At 38.8% G+C, this 27054-nt stretch overlaps 1 protein-coding gene across 1 annotated transcript; it reads left to right on the top strand.

Moving 5' to 3' along the window:
- The first annotated feature begins 233 nt into the window (after positions 1-233).
- Positions 234-26975, top strand: LOC141901971 (uncharacterized). Its single transcript, XM_074789583.1, has 7 exons — positions 234-696; positions 3717-3986; positions 9915-10024; positions 13607-13914; positions 22405-22935; positions 23317-23418; positions 25070-26975. The coding sequence occupies exons 1-7, from the start codon at positions 682-684 to the stop codon at positions 25087-25089; spliced, it is 1356 nt and encodes a 451-aa protein (XP_074645684.1). The 5' UTR covers positions 234-681; the 3' UTR covers positions 25090-26975.
- Positions 26976-27054: the final 79 nt, after the last annotated feature.

Raw genomic sequence — 27054 nt, 5'->3', positions numbered from 1 at the left:
CTTATTCCGCTGTCAATCACGCGTCGAAGGGCGGCACCTTATAATCCAGCTGGTGGGCGTGGCTTCGTAGTAGGTTTCCATTCATCGTAATCAGACGAACTACTCAATCACTTGCTTTGACTCGAGAAAACATTTGTAAGCAAGCCACTGATTGGCCGAACAGCGGTTCTAGCATTCTGGGGTCAGTAATATGTCCACGATCTTCTAAAATACACTTGTTAGCGTAGGAACATTACATGTACAATTTTGTAGTGGTTGTGTTTAGGTATATTACCTGCTGGGCCGAGCTCTCTCAATGTCTACTATCAGCGTCCGACGTGTTAGTCGTGGACTATAACAATCTGAGATCGAACACTTTTGAAACGCGGAGGAAACTAGAAACAACTTTACAACAACAGCAACAATAACAGATATATAGAAGCGAACTTTAGTTAGATCGGTCGTCGGGTTGTGGTGACTGAAATCGAGTGAAATCGAGTAAACCGATCCGTCGGTTTATCAATCTATCGATTTGACGACATCGGGACGACACATCGGAACATTGTCGGTACACGAGCGATTTCTGTCTTATCCAGAAATTCGATATTTGGACTCTTGAAGCGCGGTGAAAATTGGAATCGGCTTTCGTCGCGTTGATTCTACAGGATTACGTGCTCTTCTATTTTATACATAGAGTCGACTATGTCTTCGACGCAGGTAAATATTTTTTCTCAAAATTTTTTGTCGGTAAAAAATGAAATTTTATCGTATTTTCTTAGCCGAAATTTTTCAGTAAATTGAGGGGAACATTTTTTGGCCACGGTGAATAAGTTTACTCGAAATGAAATTTTAAGATTAACGTCTAATTAGACTACACGACTTGGAAGCTTTTTTCAATAGAAATATTACACGATTTCTTATTCAAAACTTTCGTCTGAATTTCGCCCCATCGCGACAACACAAAATGTACGGCACATGCTGGTCGTGTAGCAGGTTATGATTGTGTGGATTGTTTATTCCAGCATCGTAAACCAGAGATTTAAATAATCAAACTCATTATTACTATCCGGGATCGCGTATGTGTATTTCTATTCCCGGGCATAAAACGAAAATATAATTTTTCTCTTTCACAAAGTGAAGCAGGTTGCGATGTGTGTGTACTGCCTGCCTGTCGATGAGACACGGCGCGGTGTAACACATGGCGAACTATGTTGAAAAAAATAATACACACAAAAACAAAACAAATGCTAAAGATAAGCGAACACAAAAAGGCTGTCACTGTCGAGCTCTGCTGGTAGCATCTTTCATCGGTCTGATACTTTTACTGGCTTTCACTGGCACTGGTCTTTTGTTGGTTTTCATAAATTCGAATCTCTAAAATCTCACACTCGCGATCTCAAATAGTAATCGTCACGCGATATCATTCACATCGCGCGCCGGATTCGCGCGGATCGACTGGGATTTTACGATTCGAACGCGTGCGATTCCCATTCTATCCCCGGCCTGCACAAGAGACCACCCTGCGTTAAAAAGAGATTTTAATGGTTCTCGGCCCATATATTTGACTGGTGAAACTAGAACGGAACAGTTGTTGCTGCAACTTGGTCTATGTTATACCCGCGCGCAATCTGTGACATCTTGAATGAATTTGTACATGTATAAAAGATATCTGTTTGTTTAGTTACACGGAGAGTGTGTTTTTAGCTACGGCAGTTTCTGTCATCACGTTCTCCTCCTAAACTCGGCGCTATATATTCGTGGCTTGTTCAGGCGCTAGCTAATAGGTTGATTAGTCAGACCACGGTCTCGAAGAGAAACCTTTCTCGGAATTTCTCTGCTGAAAATTCCGTCATTTCTGCGATATTTTGTGATGAGTATAGCGTGGTAAATAGGCTTCGGAAATTGTTACAATTTCGCCGTGAAGATACTGGGTTTTTCATGGACTTCGGAATCCACAGTTATTGTATTCTGTACTTTGAACTTCAGTAACAGAATCAGTTCGCGGAATATAGAACACAGTCCTTCCTGAAAAATGAGTAATTACTTTACAACGATAGAGATAGATAATTCCATTTGAGCGAGAAGAGCGTGTATTTTTCTAGTGTAAATTTTTGGAATAAAATTCTCCAGACTTTTTCAATTTTTGTATTCGTTTCTAAACCATTTTGACCTTGTCTATGAGCAGAGTATACCTGAAGAGATATCTTAATCAAAACTTTATCTTGAAATCATACCTTCAAAGCTCAGTCCCGTTAGTTTCTGTTTGCCAACTTTACATTTGAAATAAACGTACGCTAGCTGGTCATTTAAGAATACTTTATCAAATTGCTCCGATGCCATAATTCTGTTGATCGGTTTTTGAATCTTGTTGATGCTTTTGGCGCCCCTTGAAAAACCCACCACACCTGCCAGGACGGAAACAGAGGGTTTGATTTTGAAACTTGATAGTCGGATGGTCGGTCGGTTATTTACAGAAACGTTTGTTGATTGTTTATATCTAAGGAGTAAACAATTAGAAATATAGATCAGTTTTAACTTCAATTCATATTTAGTTGCCGACCAATGTTCACGATACGTTTAGATACTGTTTCAATTTGTATTATTGAACGCAGATGAATAATTCGATGTTAGTTGATATAGTGACAGTGAAGGTGACATGTGAAGAATCAATGATAGCCATGAATTGATAACAGGGAATGCTTTGCCATATAAATTCGCGGATCCTTTCACTGGACTGTATCCTGGATATCTAAATCCGTATAGAATGTGATACAATAGACCGACCGACGCGTTAGTGAAATTTAAATATTTGATATAAACTGTTTTAAGCCGGTGCTGAGGAGTTGATTGGTAAATAAAACCCTATTGTACTCGGGTGTTCGGTATCGGCGTTATGCGTATATGTACAACTGATTAGAATTAGAATCCGCCGCACGACTATCAGCTTTTTGTTTCCAAATTATCATCGACTAAAGATAACAAAGTGACAAGTTTGATGTGTGAGTGACGTGGGCTTATCAGTAGTATATATGTTGATCAACTGATAAACCGTGAGCGCAGTCAATGTTTACCTGGTGTCGAGCCCACGTTTAAAGCCTATCTGGGGTAAGCGAGGTCGAGAGCCGTTTATTTTTTCTCTAAACGGAGATATTTTTGACGGTTCGAATGATAACAATGTTTCTTTTTCGGTGACAACTTGTCACTCGAGGCGACAGGATAAAAATACGGGTGTAAAAAGAATCGCACATGCTCCTCGCAAAACAGTCACATCGAAGCCTAGATAAGTTTTTTTAAATAGTTCGTTGTGCGTTGATACAACACAATAATGCTGTTTATTTCGCAGGGATGTATAAACGGCCCCTCCCAGAATAAAGATTACCGAGTTCCACTTTATTTGGGCTTTCGCTGTGGCCTGTTGCACATTCGTAACGTGAATCTAAAAATGGTCTAGAATCTTAAGATTGGTCCTGAGTTATCAGATTGTTAGATTGGCCGTAGACATAAAATAGTTTTAAACTGGTCTCATTATGTCTTGACCATGCAACTATTCAGCCCTAAAGTCAATATTACATCTTAGGACCAGACTCATGATTTAAGACCATTTGTGGGGTTCAAGTCACGGCTGTAGAACTGGCCTCAGCCAGATGAAAGGCTCTCATAATCCCTCCCTCTAAGTCCGGCCAGATTCACAAAATAAACATTTCAATGGTTATAAATATTTCTTTTCTTCTCTTCAGCTACTATCCTCGCCTGCCACAGCCGCCGCGGCACCGACCTCTGTACCGACCAGCTGTTGCGAGGGGGGTCGACCAATCATCACAGACCCGCACACGGGGCAGACGGTCTGCTCATGTCGGTACAGCACCTCGTTGCTGGCCGGTTACCCAGCCGCTCGGGTGCCCGGTATCGCCGATACTGTCTACAGTAGCGCCGCCTATGCAAGTCAGGCCGCCGCCGGTTACGGTGCTTTCGCCGCTGCCGATCCGTCCGCTTTCTACTCTCCATTGGTAAGTAGTTTGAAATTCAAATATAGCCGTTTTTAACGACTAACGTCAACTCACAACTGTAGAACTAGGTCCGGATTCCGGGGTTAAAGTTTGGCCCTAAAGTTTGGAACATCGTTGGAAACTTGTGAACTCAAGGTTGTTTTTGCAAAGTAAATATAATATTGTATCAAAATCTAACTCGAAACTGCGCGTTGATGTGGCTATCGTTTTAACAGCACAGAATTGTAGATGAACTTAATAGAATTAAACTGAATTCACAACTGGCGACCCTGTGATGTTGAGGGTCAGTTGTTTCAGCAAAAAAACCAGATTAATCATTAACCGCTCGATCCATACGAGAACTATAGAGATTCGATTGGATTAAAGATGAAAGTGGATTAATGGACTGTGCATTAATGGATTAATATACTTCTCCTGGTCGTCCGTTATTCGAGTTTGGGGTCAGTTTTGTCACGAATGATTAATTACTGAGTCAAGTTGAGGAGATGAATTTGTTACTTAGGCTAATTAAATTAGCATTGCTTTCCTGCTGGTGTCGCTCTGGTACTGGGTGCGCTGGCTGTGGTTGGCTGTGGTATTCAGCTGTATTATTAGATTGTCTGTAGTGTAGATGTGCGGTCATCTGACAATACATGTTGTCTGAGTACATCGTTACTTGTCTGTCCCTGTCAAATATATCACCATTTACACTGGCCTTATTGACTGAGTATATGTATATATTGTTTCAAGTTAAAGTTCGAGAAGTTACAATAGATTTAGAGGTTTTGAAAAGTCCTTTAGAAATCCTATCCTCGTTAAGTTGTTGAATTTGTCAACTTTTTTTCAGAAATTCCTTTTGAGTATCAGTCAGTTAGATCAGGGAAGTGTGTACACTTCCCTGGTTAGATTAAGATTATTTTAGAGAGATTTTGAAGCAGATTATTGATATTTACCGAATACCAATTTTTAAGTTTTAATACGACGAATTAATGTCAATGTCGATATTAATGTGATGTTATCGCGCTATAATTTAAAGGTTACTTTCGAAGCAATTCCGACAATGCTTTAACAAGTCCATTTTATCGCGCGATTCCTTTGTAAACGAGGATGAGTCTGTTTGTCTGAAAACAAAGACTAATGACGTCATCGACATCAACAGCGATGATTGTGAAGTCATCCAGAGCTGAACGAAATCAAAATATCTCATTGGCCTTAGTCACGGTTTACCGAGCGTCGTTGATTGTCATTTTAAAGTCGGATAATCCGTTCGAATCCGGACTAATTAATTTATCATTGCTCTCTCCTTCTACGAGTGGGGAAATAGTCGAATCGCTTTCTCCTCTGAATTAATCATCGGCTTTTTACGTACGACATAGGAAGCATACAAATTGCTTGAAAATTAATCCTGCTAAGCGCGATATAAAACAGAACAAGGGTGGCTCCGTGTATACGCTACACCGCCAGCGGCCCGTTCGCGGTTGTTAATCGTTTTTTCTTTCTCCAGTCACGGAATACGTCGCGCAAGAATGGTTAAAACGGCGGTCAATTTCCGACGATTTTCAGGAAAGTGGTTTCGCATCGTGTCGGACATGGTTTCTAGGCTGTAATTTAGTCGGATAGTTACTCGTTGTCCGCACGAGATTTACTGATGAGGAAACATGTAGCGACGATAAATATACGGACGTGAATTCATTTATCTGCTTCCATGCACTGCGTCACATAAAACTCATTAATTTAACGTAGTATCAATGTTTAATTTAGTTCGTTAATGAGAGCGAATCCTGCTATTGTCGAGGACTTATAAAATCAAACAACTAATTCCTCTTAGCAAGCAGCTGGGACATTGTGATCTCAATTCAGACTTTTTTAATTTTTCAATTCTTTATTTTTTTTCTATCACGTAATTTCATGTATTTGATATACTTCCGGTGGATTATGGTGTGTTTCAATGACTCGTTATTGGATAGTTTGTACCTCGGTTGTTTTTGTTTGTCCAGAATCGTTAAGTTACTTCGGAAACTCTGCCTAGATTTCAAACGTTTTCGGCGATCTAACAAAAGTTCGAAAGGATGACCTAAAGTAATAATACAAAGTCATTGGAAAATAGTTATATACACAGCGTTCTGCTGATACAAGTGCGACCATTACGGCTCTTAGCGAAAGCCCAGAACTCAGGCACCAACGGACTCATTTTCAACACTGCCCTAAAAAGGAAATTTTATTTGACCATTTTCACATTTTCGCTTATTGCATTTCTCCATAAATCACTCACACTACAATAGTATCGACTATTTGAAGACATAATCAGCAAATATCACTAGGTACATAGTTGCCCCTCGCCGAACGAAGATCCCTTCTTTGTGTCATCATCGACATCATCATAATATAACAAGGGTAATAAAATTCATTATAATATATATTCGGTAATCCGGTAGGGATTATGTGACCAATAGGAACGACTGTAGTTGTTTACGTTGCGGTGTACGAGGTATTGATGATATTATGATGAAACACCTGGGGTTGATGTGTTGAATAGCTCGTGATCGTGTCTTTCCGAACCGCTCGCCCGCCCGACCGTGTACACGAGTTCAATTGAATACCTTCCCTACTTTCATTGTGGCGATGACGTCAGGGCTTGGCTCGAGAATGTTATAGTTTGTACGTGTTAGTCGTGGTGGTTATAATTTATTTGACTAATATGAATTACCAATAAATAATTCGGCGCTTAGTATTAAAATCATTACCGCTTTCATCGGTCACGATTCCCGAACGCGACGACTGACTCGCTAGATGGCAGCACCTTACGGTGCAATCGGCATTCGACCACCCAAATCTGGAATCGAACCGGCTTTATTGCTTTGGCGAAACAATAAAGGAGTTTACGCACGAACGTAACACATATCGTTCACACGCGTCTTATTTGACGACAGATTTGGACACTCAATAATTTTGAAAGTTAAGTTCGATTAGCTACTTGCATTTGACGGTCGATATGACGCGATGTGACGTCACTTGTATCAACTTTGTAGCATTGCACGACCTAAATGAACTTTATTTCTAGTTTCCGTTTTAAATCGCTTTTTATGAGAGCAAAATTCTGCAGTTAATCGAAAATAGAATTTACGCGTGCAAAATGATTGGAAGATAGAGTCCGAAATGTTTCCTCGCGCTTCTGTCATTTTCACCAATACTGTCATCCTCACCGATACTGTCATCTTCACCAATACTGTCATCTTCAGCAATACTGTCATCTTCAGCAATACTATCATCTTCAGCAACACGGGTCTCTCAGTGAATGTTTCATCAGCGGATTTCAAAATGCCTTATTTGTACTAGTTACTACTTTTTAAGAACATTTCGCATCAGTTTGTATAGCGTCGATCATTAAGGTGACACAATGAAGCTATATACTACAATCGTGTTAGTTATGGGTCTGAATGACAAGTTGATGGGTAAATATCCTATTGGGATATTGATGTTGGGAGAATGGGCATTTTTTTTAATGTTAATTTGCACCATCTGTTGACAAACGACATTTTCTGCGCGAGTTTTCGAGCTTTTGTGTGAAAAAAACAAATTCAGTTCGTTGTTTCGCAATATTGAAAGTGTGCATCACATTTTTGTGTCGTTCGCTGTTCGTACAGTTGGGGGCGGTTAGTTGTCACAGTTGACCTGGCTCGTTTAACTAAAGACACGTCATTAGCGGTGTGATTAACAACAACCAAACCCCCGAAATTGCTACCTATAATTCCTAAGTACAAGGTGTTACCATTGTGTGCGTATATATGAACGTGGAGTCTTTTTAGAAGAAAACCCCACAAAGAAAAAAATAGCGTCATCAATTTTGAAGCGACAGCCATTGACAAATAATATATTAGCTTATATACATATATACAGTTTCCATGGTATTTTGCAATTGTGTATGTCTTTAATTCTTTTTTTGGGCTTTGTTAGTTCCCTCACATGCCTTCATGTTTTAATGTTATAACTTCATTTTCAATTAGTTAAATGTGTAGTAGGATCTTTTTTCTACATCTTAGCATTAGGATTGTCCCTCCCTCCCTTATCTACTTAAGAGGCAAATCTTTACTTCTGGTGCTGGTTCCTCAGTTGAGACTTATGTCCAAAAATGGTCTTAAATTTCAAGACTGGTCTTAAGTTGTTAGATTGGTTATAGAACTGAGATGGTCTTAAATTGGTCTTAAATTGGTCTTAAGTCTAAGCCATGACTATGGAACTGGGCCCTGGTGAACTGGCTGTAAATCTATTTGAAGAGCTTTTTTATATTTCTGGTTTTCTCAACTTATAGGAGCACCCTCAACTTTGAATTGTGTCGTTGAAATAAGAGTTCATCGAAAATCTATCGGAATCATCGTTCAATAAAATTCTTGCTCACAATTGAGAAATATCGTAACTCAAATCGAATTTGAATTTGAACTATGGCCGTTGAAGTTCTATTCAAAATAACTTGACAGATGACGAACATGAAATTCGAATTAATTGTAATGTATTGAATCAAATTATCAGCAGAAATATCGTCGACTGATATATATATATATATATATATATATATATATATATACGTTGCAATGAAGTGCGAACCTCAATTACATATCTATCGATGTATAGTGTCATTGTATTCGGTGGTTTATCAACTTTGTTTACCTCTGGATTCACACAGTTTCGAAATCTAAACATCGCTCCGATAAGAGTCGCATTGACTCGAGTGACAGTCAAATGACAGAATTAGGTCCGAGACAATCTCGAACTTTAATAGGATTTCGTCGCCATATCTCTTCTTTCCAACACGAGAAGTGTAAATATACTTATTCCAAATAGGTTTAAACAGTTTGTTTAGCTCGTGTATAGATATCTACAAGGAGGTTTGCTTTTCAATTTGTGTCAGTCGCATCTCAATTTAAGTAAATTTGGCCATTTTATTAATGGAAATCATATCAGATGAAGTATTAAACTCCACGTTGTAAGATAAGATGAAATTGCACAATACAAAAAAAAAACAGTTTATATTCAAATTCAAATTTGTAACTGTATTTATGCTGTATGATTGTTTATATGAATATCGCGTAACAAACTTTCACAACATCAGTATTCCCGAAGATGACTATAAGCTGTAAGGATGAAGTCGAAACGTTGAAATAAAATACAGCTCAATTACGAAACATTTCGGACTCGTTTTTATCTTATACATATATCAGAAATGTGCGTATCTTCGACGTTTGATGACAAAGAAATCGAGTCCTTCGTTTCACCGAAAAAAAATCGTAGATTCAAAAAAACCGATTTAATATTTCGTAAGGTCTTTAATGATAATAAACACCACTGACGCGAAACTCAGCCGATCAGCTTTGAAGAAAAACCTCTTTTTTCGAAAAAAAAATTTCTTTTTGAAAAGCCACGCCGTGAAAGATTGTTTTGACAGCGCGACATTGTGCAGTTTGTTCCTTTTTTCGTACAAATATCAGTCCGTATTGAAGTTTTCCATGTAATTACCGCTGGTTTTAATGCATGTTTTTGAGAGTGACTTTGATGCTTTTGAAATATGTCTAGTATTGTGTAGCCTACTCGTCGCGTTTTGTATCTAACGGTTTTAAAGTCTGCGGAATTTTTAAGACCTCTATAAGGTTGACAATGTCATCGTTCCTATAATAGCCATAAAAATTCAAATATTTTCAAAAATCTTTAGCTTCTTGGAATGCTTGAAATGCATCGTGCATCAACCTCTCTTGCCTCTTGAAGATATCCATTTATTGAAAACATAACAATCCAGTTCCACAGTTAGATTTGACTCTAAATAATGTAGTTTTAGATTATGTAACTCGATAGCATCAAATCCTGACTCGTAACAGTCGAACTGGATCAACTGATTGAGTAAATTCCGGGTCTTGAAATATTAAAATTCATCACGTTTTTTTCCTCCATCTCTTACAGAATTCCGCTTATGGCTTGAAGGATAATATGGAGGCCTGGAGAAGTTTATCACAACCTGCGGCGTGTTACCCGTACGATACATCGATGGCTGCTTACCCTTACATGAACAGGTAAGTCGATAACAGTATGAACTATGCGCTTTGCCCTCGAAGAGATTGACCGGTGCCCAAAAGTTGGTGACAAGGAGATTGTTTTGTTTAACATAATCATCCGATGGTTTACTGAACTAACTTTTTGAGCAAATGGGATTAGTCGGGCAGTTATGGCGTAGATTTAGAATCTACGTTAAGACCACCTTAGTTCTATAGCCAGTCTAACAACTTAAGACGGGCCTCAGCTCATTTTGGTTCTATAACCAATCTAACAACTTCTGGACCAGTCCGCATCTGGACCATCGAACAACTAGCTCCCAGTGTGTTATTTATATAACGTGTTCATCAGCAATTAACAACACAAACTACGAACTGCTGATAGCAGTAAACAGAGACAAGCGTTCTGTATAGATGTGGTATAAATTCTAATGAATATATTCAATTTTTAAAATCTCATTGTGTCTACCGACATCGCACCGGGTAATTTGTCATTTTACAATCAAAATCATTTGACAGTTGCCGCAGGCGGTTTCGAGTTATAGAGTCCTCGCGATGTTTAGTTTCCATAAAGACGTCAGGTGCGTTTAGAAGATTAAAAACAGTCATAGTAAACTCGTAACGTTGTTAAATGCTCGAGTGAACTTAAAATTCGCAGAATAATTCAAATGTATTTAGCATAGATAATATATTCCTTTCGAATATGTTCCTTTCTTCCATTTTGTAACGTCGCAAATTTCGCCGAGACATAATATGATCATAAATGGTAATCTTGTATTGTGACCAGATTTAACTAAACCCTGGTCTTATCTGAACCGTTGATTCAAACGTTTCTCTTCAAATTTTAGTTTCAAGATTTGTTTGTTAATTAGGCTCAATCGGTGTGATAACTTCAAGCTCTGAGTGATGATTATGTGTCTTTCTATCTGATACATCGTCTCCGACTTTTCGGAAGCAATTGATGCTATTTTATTGCCATTTTCGATACGTCAAAACAGCATTGTCAGCGCACGCCGGGTGCTATTAGACCTATTGTTCCAATACGGCGAACAATGTAAAAGAAATGGAGAGCGTCACATTAATGCACGACAATAACGCGCCATTTCACAGTAATTTGCGCGGCAAAATTATTCATAATTGAAATAATTTATAATCTGTTCTTTTACGTGTGAAATACGAATCTGATCGATGATGGAAGCTGTTATACGGCGAGCGATGGCGGCGGTGATCGTGGAGAGTGCGTATTTATTGTCCGTAGCAGTTAGTCATTATACCGTATACACGACAGTGTATCCTGCCGCCCGGGGGACCGCTCCTACAATACGCCTGCCTCTAATGACTGTTAGCTGTTTATTTGATAGTTAATGTTCTCAGACGTGCGCGCGTGTAACGGTGGCTTTAACGCGACCGATCTGACCTTCTGGTTTTCTCATCGAGCAAGAGGTGGATCGTGTTGTTGTTGTTTTTTTAGGGAGCGTCTGCATCGAATATAACACTGTAATCCTCGTCAACTGTAGACTAACAGCCAAAATGCCTCTTTATGTATTTTTGCTAACAGAAATGTCCCACATCAAAAATGCACGATTTTATGCACAGAAATCGATGATTTATCAAAATGAAACCACAATGTTTCGGCCGTTGACTAACGCGGAACACGATTCTTTCGAGTCAACTTTTAAAAGCTAGAACTATATTGAGAACTTGTAAAATCGCCGACGTTTACGATCGAGTTTAATCGCATGCTGGGTAAATCCCTCGAGGGGACGGACGCAAAAAGCGCATCGACCCGGACCTGTTGCGGTAGCGGGCTATACGGATCGATTCGAGGGAGTTATTTGAATTTGTAAATGCGCTTCAAAGCTCCCGTTCCGATCGTAGATGAAAAGCTGGCGGTGGTTTCTATATCAAAGAGACATTATTACACGTACACATTTTGTATAGCGAACAAGTTTCTTTTAAAAAGACCGATCAATCATTCTAACATTTTATATACTATATACAATTATATAGAAAACCGGTTCATAACACACACAAGTAGTAACTACGTCTCGAAATGAACGCCCCTGTCCTAACAATCTCGATCCGGGACTATTATAAACCATGTTGTAAACATGTTGTTGACTATAGTTTAAATCATAAAAAATAAATGTCACACATCGAAACAGAGAATTAACTTGTATATATTTACGGGTTGTTTGATAAAACCTATATTTTCATCGCGTGTTTAAACGCAGTTTATTGCGCGTAGTTAATTTAGTTATATCACCTTCATGAAAAATTGACTCGATAGTTGTTGAAATTGGCAGCAAAGTGGTTTATTTTTTCTTGATTTTCTAATGTATTTGTAAAAGTTTCGAACACGAGGTGGTTTTTATCAAGATTCCGGGCACAGTTACCTTACGCTTTTTCCGAATTACAACAACTTCACAAGTTAGTAGGGCTTGAAAGGTTTGAACGGTATGCTTATTTTGGCAATCATATTTTGCCAAGTCATAAAGACTGGTCTTGATTTGTAAGATCCTTTAGGGTAAAATTCAACGTGTTGGTTTTTATTTTTGCTCGCAGTAGGGGGATACAGTCCGGAAATTGTTACTATCAGATTAGCGAAAATTCGAATGACAGGGCATGTTGACTAAAAACCTTTTTTTAATTCAAAAGACAATTCGAGTGGAAAATACTACATATTGTATGTAATTGTATGGCTCCTGTGGAGAGACAGTAAATAGGGGTCGATGTAACGTTATCTGCAGCCATTCGAAAAATATCTATTTTTTTAAACATTCGTGACTTAATCAAATTGGAGAAACTCTGATGAACTGATGAAATAGAATACTATATAAAATGCTCACGCGGCTGTTGCATCTCAACGTTCGGGCTTTGATATCATTCGATTTCGTTGTATGAGAAATCTGGTTTTTGTCATATTATCTACAAGATCATGTCCCCGCATTGAGCGTATATACTGACATAGCACATGCGGTATGGATCCAGATATATAGTAATAATAACAATAATAAAGCCGTTTGCCGCGGAATTATCTTAGGCGACATCTCTAGATTAGGCCGCGACGATCTTTATCTCAGAACATGGTGCCTTCGACGCCGTGGTTTCGATTGTTTCGGTGCCGTCGCGTTTAAACCGCGCATACCTACCAGTCTAGAACGAGATATCGGCGGCGCTAGCCCGGTGACTCGTTCGCTTGTTGTTTCTGGCTTGTGAAATTTTCGGCCGCGTGACTACACAAAAAAGGAGAGATCAAGTGTCCCATTCGGCGTATACTTCATTCCCACTCGAATTACAAAACTTGAAAGATAACTTTTCTTGTTACGATTCGTTACGATGACACTCGAAAAGAACTTCACAATCTCTCTCTTTCTCTCGAAAACTTGAATACCGAATCTAACGGACGCTTTGTCTTATAATTGGCCTCATCAAATATCAGATCGTCGAGTTTTTTCTTTCTTTGTGGTTTCGAAAGTAATAAAGCGAACCGTTGGGTTAGGTTCTATCATAATGGCGGTCACAAGAGCGAAATTCAATACTCAAACATGATAAACCCATTTGGTCATTTCTGAAATACTTGTATGTCGTATTTTCCTACAGCTATGGCGCTATGGACCTGAATGGAGCCCGCAGAAAGAATGCAACGCGAGAAAGTACCAGCACGCTGAAAGCCTGGCTCCAAGAACATATTAAAAATCCCTATCCGACGAAGGGCGAAAAAATAATGTTGGCCATCATCACAAAAATGACGTTAACTCAAGTCTCAACGTGGTTCGCGAACGCCCGGCGCCGGTTAAAAAAAGAAAATAAAATGACCTGGTCTCCTAAGAACCGTTGTGATGATGATGATGACGATGACAAACTATGCAGCGATGATGACGATGAGAAAGACGATCACAATAGAAGTGGTAAGTTTGTTATTTTTGAAATTTGAATTCGGGTCCGTTTGGTTATCAGTGATGATTTACTTTGGGGGTATAGACTAGTGTATGGTCCATAGACCATGATCCAGTTACCGAAGTTATGAGAGTCAACTCGTTTCAACTGATAAACTCTTAGAGTCAAAGGATGGGCAAGAGAAGGCATTTATAAGATTCTAAAAATGTTAGAAATAAAGTATAAAAGATTTCGTCGAAACTTTGACACTTTGTGACTGCATTTCTAAGCTATAACTAAGTTATTAGTAAATGCTTCGCACCTATTGAACATTTTCCTGAGACGCACTGTATCGGTGCAGGGCCACCGTCGAGGGGAGCTTAGTGTGAAGTACGTTTAAAAATAAGAAACTCGACTCTCTCCTCTTTGAAAACATTTCCAAACGAGAACAAAAAAGTCGAAATTCGATTCCGTCAAAATTGATCAACAAATATTGAGTCAATACATCTCCAGTTGATCCCTCAAATATTGAGTCGCATAAAAATTGAACAAGTGTCTTCTGTATATATAATCTTTTAGTATACATGCACAGTTTATTTACTGACACATTTTTCTGAGTCATATTTTTGTATCTTCCATTTAAGAGAACAGAGAACATTTACAATGCGGTATTCATTGCGAGGTGGTGTTTACTCGCACTCAAATACTCATTCGCGTCTTTCGAAAAAAGATTTAACAACAAAAAATACGACTTTCTTCGCATTTTGTAAAACCAACCACAGAGACGATCATATTGACTACTACGATGTACACAAACTACAGTGAAATTCACTTAACTTCATCTGATAAACCGTCGCATTATTGGAGTCATCTCTATTTTGAGACCATTTCTAATTCAATTTCTAAGTCATCATCAAAAAGGTCGTCAAAATAACGATCGACTTCAGCGAATTCCACTGTATCAATGATTCGGTTGGGTTTGAAATAAATGTGACCGAAGTCAATTATAAAATGGCGAATAACTAATCCGGGTTGTTATATGTATAGAAACAGACTATTAACTCAACGTCATTTAGCGAATGTTGTTTAAAACCTGGTTAAGTCACTTAAGTCTCCACGACAAACGCGCATTAAAACCATCGCCATCTTCGTAATGCGGTTAAATCGAGAAAGAAAGATGTTTAATCATACTTTAGGTTTGACGTGTTAAATTGTTCGGGTGTATAGCGCGTTATTAAACCACCATGGCGGAATTATTCTCCGATGAGCACGTCTATATATGTATATGTCGTTAGTTAACACGTGTTTGATGATATTCATTCTTCAATTGAAATTTCAGGGGCGATTGTTCGCACCGTGTTCAAAGACGCACTCAATAATCGTCGCAAAGTCATTAATCATTACAAAGTTCACATAAATAAATATTCAAATTTCCTCCTCGCCCACAATTCAATTTGTTTTTTCATCCGTTGAATAATCGATAATTGATTATATATTTTACGATCTTTTCAAACTTGAAATTCATACATTTATATATTATACGCATGCGATTTGTATTCTGCACGCTAACTGAGGCCAGCCCTGCACGACCTGACAGGCGCCAAAACGATCGATAAAGAATCCGTTAATTTCAAATCGGTGTCTCTTTTTTCTCGAAATAAAAAACCAGAATGAAGATAAGGAACGTCCCAACAAAGATCTATATTGATGTAGAGTTAATTGGGTATCTTACGCGTCCTATTGTCACCCATTATCTTCACCAAATGCGACACGAATCTTACGCGGTACGGGTGGAGCCTGTCGCCGGAGTCTCGACTTTTGAACTAGATTCTTAAGTGCAACAAATAACAGACATCTTTTAATTATTGCTCGAAAGAAATTTGATATTCATACGAAGAACAGAAGACCCGTCGTTGGATTGTCAGTTTTTCGATCCGATCCGGACACAAAGCTACATCCATGACTCGGGGGACAATTAGAAGAATCCCATCTGCTTTAGGGAAGATAATGCCCGTTTAAACTGTCAATGGCCGCCATGTTCGCTTTGAGATAATGGTAGCATCTTTTTGGGTGGCCGGGTCCACACACACACACGTACTCGATACCTATCACCTGTATCTAAATTTGATCCGTCTATTGAATCGGTTCTAACCGAATAGCACGTTTTTCTCTCGGGAGATACGGATATCGGACGGATATCGCTAACTGTGACCCGTGACATTTCTATAATCGTATCTTTTGATGAAGACATTTTTGCAGAAGATTAGTTTTTTTTTAAATTTTTCATGTCCAAGTGTTTCCGGACAAACACATGGTCTTTATGGCTGAAAGCTTGAGAAGTTTAGCGGTCTTTTAGTCTCGAGATGGTATGCCTATCTTTCGGTTGGTTTGGTTTCAATTTTTTCGAATGGCTTCATTGGGTCATCTTCAGGGGTAGATTTACTAATTTTGATTACTCAAACTCCAAGTTGATGGAAGCCTCGCTTGCTTGGTATATATATACACACAGTTAGTAGTACGACCAGCTATAAGAACTCTTATCCCTATCGCCTTCGCCGATGGATTAGTTTTAATGTCCTTTGTGACATTGTTCACTCTTATGTTCGAATTCGAAGTGACAAGTTGTTGACAAGACTTTAAACCATTATACAGCGGTATCTTCAACGCTGGAACTCAATAAACACCATGTACCAGTCCCTATAGACCGGTAAATACAGTTCCACTTAGTACTAATCTACCAATATGTTTAGCTGTATGATAAAGATCAATGGTTTCACTATTTGATCAATTGGTAAATTGTGGCTGCTGAACTGGCCAACTTCGCAGTTTTGGCGATCTGCAATTTGGGGCCGTGTGGGTCAGTTCACCCTCAAGTTGCAGGTGAACTAAACGTACAAACTAACGGGTTCTCTACGAAACTGCTACTGCTCCCGGCTAGATTTAAGGACTGCAAACTGATACTAGGTTAAATGGTGCTTCGTCTTGAATACTGTCCTGCTGCTGCCCGAGCCTACAGTAAAGGGAGCCGCGTTGAACCTCGCAAAAAGCGCAGGAAACAAAGTAAATATCAGACGGAACATGTACACACGAAACTGGTTGGGCAGCTCTAGTCGCGAGTCGACTAGCGAGGAGAGAGAGAGAGGATAAGCTGCTTGCTAAATCGGCTTTACATGAATAATGGAGGCTGCAGATTCGGCTTTCGCAGCTGCATAAATTCACATGGCTACGCGCGCTCGGAACTGTACGATAAGTCTTTAGCCCTCCAGCATCGAACTAAAACCTTCCCGAATGATGAGACCAGGCTCCGTGCAGCCTGGAATCTCGGCAAGTCTCGTATAATCTCGTATAATCCCGTCAATGAGAATGTAAAGTAGTTGCACACGCATTAACTGTTTGTCATACACACAGGCGTGTGAATTTCTCTTTCCACGGAGAAAAAGCCGGCATCTGGAGCTACAGCAACGGGACATTAGACTCTACATCCGGAAGTCCATACTTTTCGGCAAGGTCACGTGGAGCGTTCTGAAAACGCCGTAAAAAAACTTTGTATCTGCATAAAACGTGGAATACAAAATCAGTGCTATATTTGAGTAACGGTTCCGATTGAAAATCTATTTTTGGGCTTTAGATCGATTTTGGATTCAGGTTAGGGCTTCCTTATCCGATGCATTCGGGCAAAATGATGACTTAATGACGTCGAACGAAAAGTGTCCGCAAAAACCATAGTCCGCTCAATCAAACACTTACTATAACCGGATCGGTGCTGAAGAGTCTCTCAGACCTTTCACGGCGAAGAGGCTAATAATTTCTGCTAGTATTTGCATTCGTCATATTTGTCATAACCCGTGGTTCAGAGTTTGCGGCTGCTCTATTATCGTCAAGAATTAATTAACGTCGAGAGGCCGCATCTCCGAGATTTCGTACAAGTGTCCCGTCTCTCCTGGTCGTGATTTATCGGCGAATTAACATGATATCTGCAGGTAAACATTTGTTTAACATGTTGACGGACATCTGCGGAAATTGGGTCCCACTGGTGGCGCGTAGCTCCTCTGACAACGTTCCGCAGTTGTCTCTACAACCAATCGATGTTTCAGTAATGAGTTTGTTAAGACCCAATATTGACTTATATGGTGCTGTCGGAGTCTGATGTTTGCTGCCGGTTCCGTTCCGTATTGGTTGTGCAAAAATTATTTAAACTCTAAAACATCAGCTCTTCCACGGTAGCAAGAGAACAAGATGACTTTCGACACAGAATGACTTCCATTGATGGCATCGTAGTGTTTTTCTAGTTTAAGTTCTTTGAAGAATCTGAGCTTGAATCAACGTATAAGTTGATTTTGCAGGTTTATTACGGTTTATTCCCGACTCAAATACAGTATAAAATAGAAAACGGCTTTTACTTCCTCGCCGCAATACTATCAGGAATCGAATCTTAATCTTAATTTCATGAAAATATGTTTTATTGCCGGGTGTTTATCAATACGGCGAATATTTATTGGTTGTGATATGCACGGCATATGTTATCTCAGTTCTCTACCTATCGTGACGTGTTGCCCGGCTACAACGCAACAGATTAAACCGTTATTCATATTTCATATTCAAAATGCCGCAGTTAACAAATCATGATCGCTTCATTGAAACCTGCCGGTTGGAACAAACCTTTATCTGAGTTTTGCGATAAAGTTTATTCCAGGCAGCCAGCGAGAATGTGATAGCATAAAGTTACTCGGAAAGTCCACGGACACTCTGTGCCTCCCCACACCTGTGGCTTTGAAATTAATGCAGGTTCTTGGTGAACCCTACCCGTTCAAAACGGTGGTACTAGGACAGCTACAATAGGTTCTCGATGAACCCATCTCCTGGCCGCACAGCTGTGGTTGGAGCTTTGACGTTGAAAAGCTACGCGGTATAGATGTCAAATATCGTGGGATATAATATGGCCATGGAAATTATCAAAACTGACCAAAAACCGTCGTTAACAGAAGTCATAGTAACTTGGTCTCATTCTATAGTTAGTTACTTTATTAAAATTGTTCATTCACGAATTAAATTAAGTTAGAAAATCTCGTAAACTCACACGTCACCAGGAACACTTGCATTGCCCTGGCACTTAGATATCATTATGAAATGCAATTTGAGATTTTCAATGTTTGATTATGAATATTCGTTTATTCAACTATAGGGATGGTGTATGTTTACTTGCGACTAGTGCAACAGTTGTAAATTTCAAGTACATCGAAACCACAACAGCAACTTTTTTAATTCGTAAAAAAAGGGATAAAATGTTACTGAAATTCGATGAGAATTGGAACTAAAACAAAAATCATCATCAGTTAAAGGGAAAGTATTCATTTTGATAGTTAGTTCAGTTACGGTTTTCGATTATGGGGAAAAATAGATATATTTTTTTATGAAATGCTAAGTGAACAATTTAATGTTTAAATTATGGATGTTTATTCAGCTATGAATGTTATTTTCGCCTAGTGCAACAGTTGTAAAGTTTCAAGTTGATAGAAACCGCATTCATCATAACGTCGAATTTTTTCTCTTAATCAAACACTCACGACCGTCGTATACAACGACTTAATTTGCATATATGCAAATAAGCTTTCGAATTATGATGTATTCTCTGTTCATAAATATACATTTGTGTAATTCAAGCCTTGCAATAATGTACACTTGTTTGCTCAGACGGAATACAACATTTTGCGCTCGTTCGGGACTTTTCTTTGCCTATGTTTCACACATTGATATTCATCTGTTTTTTTTCGCACTGTCGACTACTTGGAATAAAATGGTAATTCCATTTCTCAACACTTGTGACAATTTAATATTTCATAAAGGCGTACATGCATTTTAATGAATGTGTTTCGAGTTAAAATAGTTTTGAAAAAAATGTGCTGACTCCATCTGGGCATACACAATTAAATGGCGTTTGCACGTAGAAAACACTGGCGTCTATATGGGATTCGAACCCTATAAGATGCCTAGGATTAACGAGCAATTTGGGCTGCAATCCGCGCATCTCAACGTGGGGTATAGGTCTTGAGATCTAAGAGTCTCTTTTCTCAACTAAAAACATTTTGTTCCGATTGGTTTGTCTTGTTTGACACGAAACTCTGTTCGGTTTGTCGTGGATGACACTTTGTTGTTAGTTAATTTTTCCCATGATTATAAATCATTATTGGGAACATTCTTCGTAAAGGCCATAATTCATATCATGTCCCTTACATATACCGTGTGTCCTATGGATACAAAACACTTGTAAAGAGCGATTTTCCCTCCTGATGTTAGTCTCCGAAAAACAAAACAAGTCTTATTTTCTATTCATTGTGTCATGTCAGCGGTTATTAATTGCAATATTATCACCGAAATGAATATGCGTTACATTACTGTTTAGTGGCGACAGGTTGGGAAACTTGTTTCCAGCCTAGACACACGTTTTCTCCGCTGAAAAAAAAATGAATATCTTAATACCACAATTTGCGAAGTATTTTCCCATGTCATTTACGATAATGGATTTCATTATAGTATCATTGAATTGATTTGGGAAAGGTTCAACTGTGAACCTTTTGTCCGAAGAGTTTATTTATCAACTTTATTTATCATTCGTGGCTTCGACTGGCAGCGGTTCGTGCCGAAACAGAAATGGGTTTTGGTATTATTGAAAAACCATTTCGTAACTGTGTAAATAAATGCACTTTCGTGGCATCAAAAGGCGAATAGATCTCAGTCAAAGGGAGCAGATACTCACCGTATACATACAACACGTCTGGATAAAAGATTCGTAATAAGCGTCCGTCTTTCAACGAGACCGTACCGGTCCTTATCGTCGCGAAATAGTTGTCATGGAAGCGCGCTGATAACCGGTCATGTATCAGACTCGACAGAAGAGGCCATTAATTCGCCAGAATAGATCCCTAATTAACTCTCTCTTTACCTAATTCCAGCGTATAATAGACGCTGAATTGGCGGTAGTTACAGACGATTCATAATTCCCTAATCAATAATAATAACTCGTGCAGGCGTGTTGAACATTGGCGTCGATGATTTCACGATGGGAGAACATTAAATGGCGATCGTCAGAAATTAGATTCTTTTTTCTTTATTCGATGCGATGACAAGCAGGATGAGGCGGGGCAGGTCATTCACTCCTCGATCAGAGACTGATCCTGGTGGCATCGATCGCAGTGGCTTAGACCAGTCTTAGCTCATTTCGGATCTTTAGCCAATCTAACAGCTCGCATCCAGGAAAAGCTTATTTTGGTTCTAAGGCTATTATCTAACAACTTAAGGCCAGTCTAAATTCATTTCTATAGTTAAATAATCTTAGGACGTGTTTAACTATCTAAATTTTAAATTCTTTGGATTCAGGAATTTTTCAATCGAAGACATTTTTGGGTCAGTGTTTTTGAACCATAAACTGAGGCGCTTTAACGAAAGAATTTGAAATGGGGCCCATTCAACATATTCTAACACTGTCCAGAACTGTTTGAAGATATTGTAACGAATCTTTGTTTACGTAAATATGTAAATAAACTCGCACGATTTGGTTACTGTAAATTTGCTCTTTTAAGTTTAACGAGACAACCAAAAGTTCGGAATAAACCTATCGGTCTGGTCGGTGCTGTCTGTTCTTATTTGATATCGATATTGATACAGTTTGGTCTAGAGGAGCAGCAAACAATTCGTATAGAACAGAGTATAAACAAACGTGGCGCTAAACAGAAAACATAGGAATTAATCATTATTAAATTTGATTCTAATTCGCGTCCTATCGCGAATAGCCCCATCGTGCTTATTACCGATTCGATCCGGGAACGAAAGCTTCAAAGGAAGAACTAATCACTCTGCCATTTGTGGAGACAAAGCCAACGCCGCCAATACGATATTTAAGTTGTAATTTGCATGTAGGATCACAAGGCCATATTTACTGACGAGTTAGCCGCCATTATCAGCTCGAAACAGGCGCTTTTACGCCGAACACAACTGAGCCTCGCGACAAGACTCGAGATGCGGGGCTTTCAGGACTGGTGAGAGCCGAACACTAGGATTATCATCTTCTGCGTGTTGGCGCAGTAGAAATCTATAATCCGTTGAATAAATGGCAGACGATGCGCGATGAAAGAGAGCGTTAAACAAAAATCAATTAAGATTCCAGTCGTCGATAATGATATGTCAAGAACGAACAAGAGCGAAACAAATCGCCTGGAAATAACCGGGTTGAATGCTCACTTGCCGCAGTTAGAAACGAGATACGCCACTATTCACTTACCGCAGTTGGAACCTGCAGCCACGTTGAGCTCGGCCCATATTTTTGTTATTTGTATAGAAAATATGGAAAAAATTGCTTTTTGAATTCTTTTCACTTTTTCGAAAGAAATCAAATCTTAAAAAAAAACTAGTTTTTGTTGAATCATTTTTCCACGTTACCATATTTTTTTAGCAACTCCTTGAAAAAACCTTTTCCCAAATTTAAAGCATTTCATTAATATGTCTTTTTCATCTATTGTATCTTACAGGTTCTCGTTTAGGCGACCAACAACAAGATGGCGACCTGAAACAGCTGGGTCACGGTGGAAATTCCCGCGTAAATTCTCCCGATTCTGAACATCCATCGCATTCTCCCGTTCTGAATTCGGACTCGAATCATTCTAATCACATAGACATTGTAAAATGTGGTTCCACATCAAACGATTCCGAAACTAACTCCGATAAACTAGTCACTAGTAAACCGAAGATATGGTCACTAGCGGACACTGCGACCTCTAAAACGCCCCCTATGGGCAGACGATCGCCGATAGGGTTCTCGGCAGTACCGACCGCTAGCCGGGCTAACTGCACTCATCCTGTACCGATTTCTGCCGCCTCGTTAGACACTAGTTCCATGTGGAGTAAAGCGGCTATTTACCCCGGATATCCGGCCGGATTCGCACGTTACGGTCTTAATGCAATGCCCTACGCGTCCTCGGGGAAACACAGTATTCCCAGTCTTCCTGAAGACCATCACAGAACGACGTTAACTCACAACGGAGCGTTCATTACTACTTCAGGTACGAATACAGTCTTTTCATTTCTTAGAAAAACTATAGCAAACTCATTACGAAGCTGTCGCTGTAAAACTTAGTCCAGTGTCCAGAATTATATCTAGTTCATTTTCAATTAGTTAAGTCTGAGTCAGATCTTAACCGTGAAATGGTTGCTCCTTTAGAAAATAGTTGAAAATTAATTCATTTTAACTGTGTCGCTGTACAAAAATTAGATCAGCAAAAATGTAATAAATGCCCTGAATGATGCTGATAAGTTTAGAAGATCTTCTGGAAACATTTTGAGATAGAAATTCCCGTTAATCAGGACCCGATCTGATGATTTTGCTTAATATTTTGTTCTGAAATTTAAATCATAATTTGAATAATTTATTTTCTAAATTTCAGGTGCTGATTCCCGGGTGGCCGTCAGCAACGGATTCAAACCATCAGAAAATTTGGTGCATCCCGCATTTGGTATCAGTACCGCATTCCGACCAATCGACAAATGTAAGTGTTTTTCTTTCCGCTGCAATCTCCTTAACAAAATCCATCATCAAATTCGAGTTTAATTCGCGCGCGAATGTTGTCGATTTATCTGCCATTTTGCGTCCCGGGGAAAAAAACGAATGACGATTTAACCAGACAGCTCGCGTCACAGCAATCTTCACCCGGAGATTCATTAGACTTATTGAAAATAATTCCACCAGGAGGTTTGGGTCATCCATTTTACGAGTGTCACTTGGCACTTATTTGCCACCGGAGCTGATCAGAGTCACTAAAGTCTCTGGGGACCATCAGAAACTGATTAGACAACCAGCGTTCATCCATTCACTAAAGTCTGTCATTGCTGCCAGCGATATATAAACTACAGCCGCACAGAGCCGTAACTGATATTTCATTATACTCATTGCTTTTATAGATCTCGTCTGCGGCTACAGTCCGTTCTTTGCCTCGCCGCTTTCCCTTCATCATTCTCCGGTTATATCTGGACCCAGTCGCGCATAGTCATAACTTGAGTCCAGTGGCGGTCTTAAATCAAAGGCTGGTCATGTTAGATTTGTTATAGAACCAAAACGAGCTTAGACTTGTCTTAAGCCATCTTACGATTTAGACTTCAGTGGGCCTTGGGTCGTATATCTCCGGTAAAATGGAGCCCTTTATGAAAAATTCTGACCCACATGAAGTGAACGCAAAAAGAAACTTTAGTTGAAAAGTTTGAGTGAAGATCTGTTTGAATTCGTTGTGGGGTTTCCTATTATTACCGTGTTTAACATCTCCAACTGTTTCACTAACAAATTCGTTATCAAAATTTCGAACTTAAACACGATTAAACTTGTAGTATATAGATATAGTGTTTACATAGATAGGCACCGTGCTGTTGAACCCGACCGTTACATCGTCAATCTCCCCTCGTCTGGCCGTACGAGAACGCGGCGTGAAATAGCGAGATAGTACGAGAAAACAAGTGCTATCTAACCAACCGCCGATTTCGAATACAATTTTCAATTTGCACTTGTCTAACCTGGTGTAATCATATCGTATTAATCTCGGGGGCTTACGACACAGGACGTGTTCGAATGCGTCGAGATCCTGGCAGCAGTTTAATGGATAAAATTTAGAAATCCTTCCACACAGACACACGAACGCTATCTGATTCCCGCAGTGTAACAGATGTACGATTCCCACCAATAGGGATTTATCTCTATACAAAACATCCTCTTTCTGCCTTATAACAACTATAGACAACAAGCAATCAAAGCTCGAAAATCATTTTTATGATGTAAAAATTCGACATTGTAAATTGAGTTAAAAGGTTATTGAAACATAGAATCTAATAACATTCTCATAGTCTTTGTCAGTTGTATTCGTTTTGCAAACAGCCTTTTATGAGTTAGATCAAACCATATTTCTCAAAGTTACTTAGCTCGAAAGGTAACTGATATATAGATAATTGCTCCTTTTAGAAGTAGTTGTTTCAGCTCAAAAGTTGGATTGACATATTCTTGGATATTTTACGTGTTCTTGGCCTGTTTCTTGTGGGAATTTTACGTTTTATAAATACATCACGGATATTGTGATTTCAAGCTTCAAGTTTTTAGTGTCACGATATTTTCATGATGTTGTTTTTAATTCGAGAATAAATTTCTATATTTTGTAGCAATACAATCGACCAGATAGAAGAAGGAAAAATGGTTCTGAGTAAAAACCGAAGTTCGCAGACCGCAGCGCAACCCGGAACTTGTACGCTGGACATTTTCTACGTCACGTGCGTCGCGTAAAGCGCCCTGATTGGTCCTTCTCGCAAAGGTCAAGGCTACCGAAGCCTACACGAATCACGTAAAACCGATCAAATCGCTGGAATGCAATCGAACAGTCTGACCCGAGTTCGTTGTCGGTTCACGCGCAGCTGTTGTTAGTTGTGTATTATTACAGATAATTCCTGTAAAGCCTCAAAACTACCGCAATAATATCAGATATGATACATAACAATATTTCGGTGCAGTGGGACTAAATCTATATCTCATAATTCTATAATCAACATTTACGATAACGAATAGAGATTATATTCGAACAGTTGTTCGCCGATGTTTTTCTCATGTGATGAAAGTTTTTATGTTTTGACGTCGAAGATTGCGATCGTAGTTCATGAAATGATGTATATCTTCATTGTGCTGTAGCCCCTGTCGGAGAGAGTCTGTGAATGATGGGTATGGATTAGAGGCGTGAGAGTCTTTTACAAAAACACTTGAACATAATTGTTTCGTTGGCGACGTCCCGCATATTTTCAAACCGATAACAAAACCAACATCATTATTCAGAACGCAGCAACAGCGGAGATATTTTTTTCGAAATGCAGTAAATAAACAAAATAGTCGTTTTTTGAATTGTGGAGTCTGGTGAAGATTCCAGAGTCCAAGAACCCAGTTTCACACAATCCCTAATATTTGACTTCAGATTAAGAACATTTAAAATGAACTTATTTAAACTTTCGAGTCAAATTTAATCAACAAACTGCGGAACCGGTTCTTGTGAAGTTTTGCACATTTTATTGTACAACAAACTATAAGCATTTTGAGATTCAAGACAATGTTTTAAGTAGACTATTGAAACTTTTGGAGTTATTTTGTCGGGGTTAGTTGCTCAATTAGTTAGAGTTAACCAGCTCATACCGTTGTACATTGCAAATCCAATCTAATTTTTACCATGGAATTTCTCGGCTAGTTTTAACCAAATTTCGAGCAACTGACTTCTGGCGTACACTGTGCAACCTTCAATTCTCTGTGTCTACGTCTACAGGGAAATCCTGGTACTGTGCTAAATTACTTTAATTTATTTGAATGCGACGACCATACTGGGCGAATAAAGACTTATGCTACTGAGCTATTTATATGAAAATTGTATGTATCATGGATACCTTTCATGTTCAGGGGACCAAAGTTTATAAGTGATATCATGAAACCTATTGTGTATTTTTGTCAATTTTCCAAAGGTATTTGACTCTAAAAATGTAATTCAGCTCTACCCTTGCACCTTGTATTTATTGTCTGTCAAATCCGAGGTTTATGAGGATTCCAGGTCTACAATATTCCGTTAAGAAAAATTATAGATTATTTCAATTGTTTTAAACATAAAGTCAAATCTTAACCGGGAATTGTGGATCTGGGTCATGTACTCAAATCCCTTCAAGGTACGGCGCTTCACGTAGAAGGCCGCCGCCGTCTTTTCGTCCAAAATCAAATTCCGAAAATAGAATTATCTGCGCGCGCAGTGAGAAGGAAACTACATATTTTTGCAGGGAGATCGCGATGGAATATGTATAGGAATAAATGGTGCATGTCTATAGAATTGTACAGAATTTCAAAAAATATTAAATCCTACATTTTCTTACCTAATTTAATTAAACAAATTTCAAAAAACAAAACGTTTATGATAATTATATGTAAAAAAGCTACTAAAAAGGTATATAAATTATCGATTATCATGGCTCTTATATGTGTTATGTAAATCTATATGAAAGGTCGCTCTTTCCTACTCTCTCTCTCTCTTCTCCCCTCTTTCTCTGTATCATCTCTGAAACTCTGGTACATATTAAACCAATGAAGTGTATTTATTAAAATTCTGATATATATTATAAACTATTTC

This window comes from Tubulanus polymorphus, chromosome 3 (assembly GCF_964204645.1).
Source record: "Tubulanus polymorphus chromosome 3, tnTubPoly1.2, whole genome shotgun sequence".
NCBI classification, from domain to species: domain Eukaryota; kingdom Metazoa; phylum Nemertea; class Palaeonemertea; order Tubulaniformes; family Tubulanidae; genus Tubulanus; species Tubulanus polymorphus.
This window is presented reverse-complemented; position numbering and strand designations above follow the sequence as displayed.